Source organism: Chlorocebus sabaeus, chromosome 5 (genome assembly GCF_047675955.1).
Source record: "Chlorocebus sabaeus isolate Y175 chromosome 5, mChlSab1.0.hap1, whole genome shotgun sequence".
NCBI lineage: Eukaryota > Metazoa > Chordata > Mammalia > Primates > Cercopithecidae > Chlorocebus > Chlorocebus sabaeus.
In genome coordinates, this window is record NC_132908.1 from 81,268,209 (window position 1) to 81,275,429 (window position 7,221).

General features: G+C 49.2%; 1 protein-coding gene across 1 annotated transcript in view; it reads right to left on the reverse strand.

Moving 5' to 3' along the window:
* COTL1 (coactosin like F-actin binding protein 1) overlaps positions 1 to 4,391 on the reverse strand; it is a 79,131-nt gene extending 74,740 nt beyond the window's left edge. The window contains exon 1 of the mRNA XM_073015614.1: positions 4,241 to 4,391. Within this exon, the coding sequence (XP_072871715.1) occupies positions 4,241 to 4,278 (38 nt within the window). The 5' untranslated portion in view covers positions 4,279 to 4,391. The remainder of the gene's footprint in view (positions 1 to 4,240) is intronic.
* Positions 4,392 to 7,221: the final 2,830 nt, after the last annotated feature.

Consider the following 7,221-nt stretch of genomic DNA (forward strand, 5'->3'; position numbering starts at 1 on the left):
AGGGAGAGAGCAGAAAAGATAACTATTGGGTACTGGGCTTAATACCTGGGTGATGAAATACGTATAATAAACCCCTATGGCATGTGTTTGCCTGTGTAACAAACCTTCACATGTACCCAAACCTAAAATAAAAATTTTAAAAATAAAATTAAAATTAAAAATTAGCCAGGTGTGGTGGTCTGTACCTGTAGTCCCAGCTACTCGGGAGGCTGAGGTGGGAGGATCGCTTGAGCCAGGGAGGTTGAGACTGTAGTGAGCTGTGATCGTACCATTGCACTCCAGCCTGGGGGACGGAGTGCAACTCTGTCTCAAAAAAAATAAAAATTAATATGGTTTGGCCACGTCCCCACCCAAATCTCATCTTGAATCAGAGCTCGCATAATTCCCACACGTTGTGGGAGGGAGTGGGTGCGAGATAATTGAATCATGGGGGCAGTTTCCCCCATACTGTTCTCATGGTAGTGAATAAGTCTTGCAAGATCTGATGGTTTTTATAAGGGGAAATCCCTTTTGCTTGACTGTCTTTCTCTCTTTACCTGCCACCATGTAAGATGTACCTTTGCTCCTCCTTGCCTTCCACTGTGATCATGAGGCCTCCCCAGCCACAGAGAACTGTGAGTCTATTAAACCTCATTTTCTTTATAAATTACCCAGTCTCAGGTATGTCTTTATCAGCAGCATGAAAGCAGACTAATACAAAAATACAATAAAATATAGCTACTTGAATCAGCCCATCCAGACACCCAACTCAGTGCTGAGTGGTTTCTGCTCTAATGGAATCCAAGGTCTACTGCTTCCACCCCATTTCCTGCCGTTCCCTGCAAGCATATCGTGGTTCAGCCAGTCTGGGCTCTTCATGGGCTCAGAATGTTGCTTCGTTCTTTTTTTTTTTTTTTTTTGAGACGGAGTCTTGCTCTGTCGCCCAGGCTGGAGTGCAGTGGCCAGATCTCGGCTCACTGCAAGCTCTGCCTCCCGGGTTCACGCCATTCTCCTGCCTCAGCCTCCCGAGTAGCTGGGACTACAGGCGCCCGCCACCTCACCCGGCTATTTTTTTTTGTATTTTTTAGTAGAGACGGGGTTTCACCGTGTTAGCCAGGATGGTCTCGATCTCCTGACCTCGTGATCCGCCCGTCTCGGCCTCCCAAAGTGCTGGGATTACAGGCTTGAGCCACCGCGCCCGGCCTTGTTGCTTCGTTCTTCCAGGCCTTTGCGCATGCTCTTCCCTTCACCTGGATCCCTTCTCTCCTTCATCTGCAGGGTGATCCCCCACTTACACTTTCAAATACCATTCAAACGTCTCTCCTCAATATTTATACATCATGAGCAAATTCACCGTATCCCAGGGATGCCAGGGAAGTGTAGTGTTTCTTTTTAAGTTAGTGGAATTTACCATCCCCAGAGCAAAACAGAAAAGTCTCCAGGAGGCAGAGATGTGTGTGTGACTGACAGCAGCAGCAAACCTGTATCAGTCACTTGTTTATGGCACCTCAGTCACCGTGCTGAGACCTGTCTATGTCATAACTTGCTAAAGCCTCCCTGCAACCCTCGAGGTGGGCTCTATTGTAACCCTCACCTCACAGAGGAGGAAAGGGAGACACAGAGAGGCTTTGTAACTTGCCCAAGGTCACACAGCTGGCAAGCAGCAGAAGCAAGGGTCGATCTCAGACCGTCTTTACACCGTGTGTCATTCCAGCATGCTGTACTGAACAAATGACTGAATGAATGCAACCAGAAACGCCAAAATGATGCAAGATCTAGAGAGAAGAGAGCCCTACTGAGCCAGTTCCTGCAGCAGGAAAGAAGGTCCCGGATGGGCAGTTAAAGGGTCTGGCTTCAGATGGAGATGGCAGTCCAGGGTGGGCACCCCCTGTGGGAAGCAGGTTCCCAGGGCCCTGCAGTTCTTCCTCCCTTGGGTTCCCATGGCCAAGGGCCAGCCTCTGCCCTCCTGTATCTCACAATACTGCAATTGCATGTTCATGCACCTGCCTTTCCCACCTCAGACACAGGGCCAGGGTTCCACTCAACCCTTTCAGCCAGGACTGTTTGCCTCGCCTAGAAACAATCCATCTTTCTCCCTCCCTCCCTCCCTCCTCTCTTTCTCTCTTTCTCTCTTTTTCTCTTTCTTTCTTTCTTCCTTTCTTCTTTCTTGATGGAGTCTCGCTCTTGTCACCCAGGCTGGAAAGCAATGGTGCGATCTCAGCTGACTGCAACAGCCACCTCCCAGGCTCAAGCGATTCTACTGCCTCAGTCTCCCAAGTAGTTGGGATTATGGGCACCTGCCACCATGCCCAGCTAATTTTTGTATTTTTAGTAGAAACGGAGTTTCACCATGTTGGCCAGGCTGGTCTCGAACTCCTGACCTCAGGCCATCCACCTGCTGCGGCCTCCCAAAGTGTGGGATTACAGGCATGCGACACCATGCTGGGCCCCATTTCTCTTTTATGTCTTTTCTTTTTCTTTTTTTTTTTGAGACAGAGTCTCACTCTGTTTCCCAGGCTGGAGTGCAGTGGCACAATCTCGGCTCACTGCAACCTCCACCTCCCGAGTAGCTGGGATTACAGGCATGCACCACCATGCCCAGCTTTTTTTTTTTTTTTTTTTCTTTTTGTATTTTTAGTAGAGATGGGGTTTCACCATGTTGGTCAGGCTGGTCTTGAACTCCTGGCCTTGTGATCTGCCCACCTCAGCCTCCCAAAGTGTTGGGATTACAGGCATGAGCCACCGTGCCTGGCCCCCATTTTTCTTAAATAAAGGAGAGAACAGGATTCAAGATTTTAGGGGCTCTGGTGAGAACACAGCCAGATCCACTCCAGAGGCAGCCGAGCAAGAAGCCACTTCCTGGCACCAGGTCAACGTGAGGGCATCTGCTTAGCTGATGAGGAACTGACCATGCCCTTGCTATTTCCCTAAGAAGAGGTAGGCCTGGCCTGGAGTTCCAGCTTGAACTCTGCAGACAGGACCTAAGGGGTCCCAGCCTCCAGAGTTGTGTGGGACAGGCAGCTTGTCAGGGAAGGTGATACAGGAGGTGACGGTGCAGAGGGGGACTGTGAGTTCTGAGAGGATGTGTCTGTTAGTGCTGCCTGCTGCTCTGCTCCTAGAATCCCCTGGGGACCTCTGAGCTTGGGGGCTGCTGTGATCAACTAGCAATGGCTTCCATGGGCATGGGATGGACAGTGAAGGCAGGCATGTTAACTGTCCCCCGTCCTGAGTAGCAGAGCCGCGGGAGAAGGGAGCTGGGCAAATTACTAGCAATTAGCAGCTTATTAAGCACTTAGAATATGCTAGGCACCATGTTAAATGCTTTTCCTGCTCTATCTCATTTAATCCTTAAACTAACCCTAGGAGAGAAATACTATTATTATTCCTCCTTTAGAAGGTCAGCACCATGAGGGCCATAATTTTCTAATCTGCACTGATGAATGCTGTGTCAGCACCTAAAATAGTTCCTAGCACATGGCAGACACTCAGGCAGTATTTGCTGGCAAGTAGATTAACTCTCATTTTGCAGATGAGGAAACTGAGGCCCAGAGTGGTAAGTAACTTACTATCTCAGAGCAAAACAGAAAAGTCTCCAGGATACAGAGACGTGTGTGTAGCTGACAGTGGCAGCAAGTAACCAGAATGAATCTGCAAGCAGCTGCGTGTGTGCCCTTCCTGCTGCAACAATGCTGGGAGGGCTTTGATCCGAGTTGCCTTGTTTTATATATGAGAGATCTGATGGGTGCAAAGGAAGCGTGGCTCACATAGGGTTACCTGCTGAGCCTGGAGTCCAGCCAGGTTTGCAACCTTGAAATTTGAAGTCCCTGAGCCACTTCATTTCCACAGTTGACAGAAAGAGAGACACGCAGTCAGGTCCAGCGTGCCTCGGAGGAACAGGCTGTGGGCAATGCCAGCTGGCTGGACACCTCAGTGGCTATTCTGTCTGACCCAACAGACCCCACAACAAGAGTCAGCTCAGGTGAAACTGATGCACAGGGAGCCTCCTACCTGTTTCCCTCCCTCCTTCTCCAGCGCTCTGTCTAGGGGGCTGCTATCTTCCTTTCATTCCAATCAAAACACAATCTCTAAAAAGTGCCTGAACCTGATGGATGCTATGGTATAAGTGACTAGGAAAAGCTATTCATTTCTGAATGATTTCTATTTTAACAGGAATCAAAGGCTCAAGACAAAGAACACCTCTCTAAATAGCAGCGTGTCCACCACCATCAGCACAAGCTACAATGTGCAGGGCTTTACGTACCAGGCACCGATCAAAGTAGTCAGCGTGTATTCATTCATGTCATTCTCACAGCAGCTCCATGAGAGAGGAATAAGTGCTTCATTTAGAGATGGAGAAACTGAGGCACAAAAGAGCTAAGTTGCTGGCCCAGTTCACACGGCTGGGGAGTAGCCAGGTCAGGACTCCAATCCAGGCAGAGCGGAGAGAAAAATACTGGTGAGGAGGAGGGAGGAGGAAGTGGGACGTTCCAACTGAGGGGAAGTCTTTTTTCCTTAATCTGATGTTAGGGGCCACCCAAGCACTGGGCCCAGATGCCCGCCGTGGCTCTGTGCATTTGCTGGTCTGATGATCTGAGGACATCTGTTGCTTCTTGTCCTCTGGTCTAACAGTCAGAAGCACACAGGAGCGTGTGGGCCAAGCATCCTGCGTGTGGACGTGATCCGGCTTGGCCTGCAGGCCTGCTCTTTCATGCCAGGCTGCAAATTTTTGAGATTACTCAACCTTTGGAAGGGAAGCTGGGCCAAGGACAGACCTTCGGTAAGAAGCATGGGGCGTTTAGAGAATCAGCCCTCCTCCTCCTCCTGCCAGCCTCCTTCCCCAGGAGACTCGGACATGGAAACCCCCACGGGGAAAATTGCTGCAGCAGCAGGTAGCAGTTATTATGCGACCTGGACCGCCCCTTCCAGGCCCAGCTGTTCTCTGGGGAAGCCCGGAGACAGCTCTCACACCTCCTTCCAAATGGTCTTCAGAGAAAGACAGAGATGCTCCTCGCCCCGCCTGTTCTTAGTAAACACTGCAACCTCCTGTGCCCCAGGCGTGGTCAGCTTGCTGCCCTGGGGGCGGCTTCTGGTGTGCTAGTGAACTGGTTAACTGGGCACTGGCATAGACAGCCTGAGTTTCTCATCCTGGTTCACATGCTTACCAGCTGTATGATATTGGGTGAGTCACCTAATCATTCAGAACCTCAGTTTCCTCATCTGTAAAGTGGGGAGAACAATAGCACTGACCATAAGTTACTGTGAGGATTAGACAGGGGAGGGAGCAGAGCAGTTAGCACGGGGCCTGTACGTGAATTACGATCAAACTAGGCCTAACTTGCCCAGGCCCTGCCTCATGTTTTTGACATTCTGGGCTTCCAGATGGCGTGCCTCTTTCACTGGGTACTCTTCTGTGACATTTGTTTCTGGACAGAGGTATTGAGGATGAAGATAACCTGAGCCTGCAGTCATCGTCTTTGGTGACAGTGGCAATTGTTCCACCCAGGAAAGAGAGAGAGAGAGAGAGAAAGACAGAAAGACAGAAAGACAGAAAGAAAGAGAGAAAGAGAGAAAGAGAGAGGAGGGAGGGAACAGAAAGAAAGGCACCATGTTGGGGAGAGAATCTGCAGAAGAAAGGAACAAGCTTTTCTCCTGCTTTTGGGACAAGAGGTGGCCCACATTTTCATTCTGCACTGGGCCATGCAAAACATATAGCTGGCTGGCTCCATTGGATGGTGCCTGAATCTCAGAAGTGACAGTGTTGAGCCACTGTTGGGGCCACCGATTAGGACGGGCTTTCAGGGGAGAGGCATGGTTTGGGGTCTTACAAACATGCAGTCCTTCAGAGCCAGCAATTCCCCTTCACTGTCAGAGATGTGCACATGGATGTGTGTGCAAGGATGTTCACCATGGCATGATTCATAATAGAGACGCCAGATGGATGCCCAACAATGCGGGGAGGTGAAGGGCACAATCGATGCTGAAGGATCAGGCACAGCCATTAAACATCATATCATAGATGAGGACTTACTGACATGTGAAAAACTCATGACATTCGCAAAATGGGGAAAAAGTCAGCTAAAAAGGAGTGTGCACCACAGGATCTCATTTGCATAGACATGCAGGGAATATACGCAGGAGAAAAATATTGAGCTGGTTTATCCTTAAATGCCAACAGCTGTTCTCCTCAGGTGGGTGATACTTTCCTCTTCTGGGCCTGTTTTCCAGCTCTCTGCACTGAGCACACATTACTGTCATCAGTGCACTGAGGTACTGTGGGGCAGTGGCCAAGGCTAGGGCTGCAGACACTGGAGGCAGACTCCCTGGGTTCAAAGCCTTGCTCTGCTCCTTATGAGTTCTGGGACCTTGAGCAAGGGATTTAACTTCTCCAGGATTCAGCTTCCCCATCTGCAAACAGGGAAGGTAGTGATACCTTCCTTAAAGGTCGAGGTATTAACTCACCACGATAGGGTCATCGCTGACTGACTTGTTTGACTCTCTTCCTAAAACCCCTGAAACGTTTCTTCTTAATATCCCTGGCACCTACCACAGTGCCGAGCACACAGCAGGTGTTCCTGAAAAGTCTGCTGAATGAATGAAGGAGGGAATGTATGAATGCATGTAAGGACAGAGATCCACATCCCAGGGTACAGAGATAGTATCAAATGAGTTAATACATGCAGAGGGCTTAGAGCACTGTCTAGTTCATTATGGCAAAGAAATGATGTAAGAGGAAAATATCAAGAGAAAAATATGAACCAATTTTTTGAATGATGTAGAAATGAGTATTTGTTTTGTTTTGTTTTGTTTTTGAGACAAGGTCTTGCTCTGTCACCCAGGCTGGAGTACAGCGGCACAACCACAGCTCACTGCAGCCTTGACCTCGTGGGCTCAAGCAATCCTCCCACCTTAGCCTCCCAAGTAGCTGGGACTAAAGACGCATGCAGCCATGACTGGCTAATTTTTAATTTTTTTGTACAGACGAGGGTCTTGCTATGTTGCCCAGGATGGTCTCGAACTCCTAAACTCAAGTGATCCTTCTTCCTCCCAAAGTGCTGGAATTACCGGCGTGAGCCACTACACTCGGCTGTTTGAACTTCTCTGTATTGAGAGTAGTTGAGTAAAGTATGCATTACTTTTATAATTTGGGAGGACAAAAACATTACTGAAAGAAAAAGAGTGAGAGGGTGATTCACAAAGTGCCATTGGGGAACGCAGGGTGAAGCCAAGTTAGCCAAGTCCACA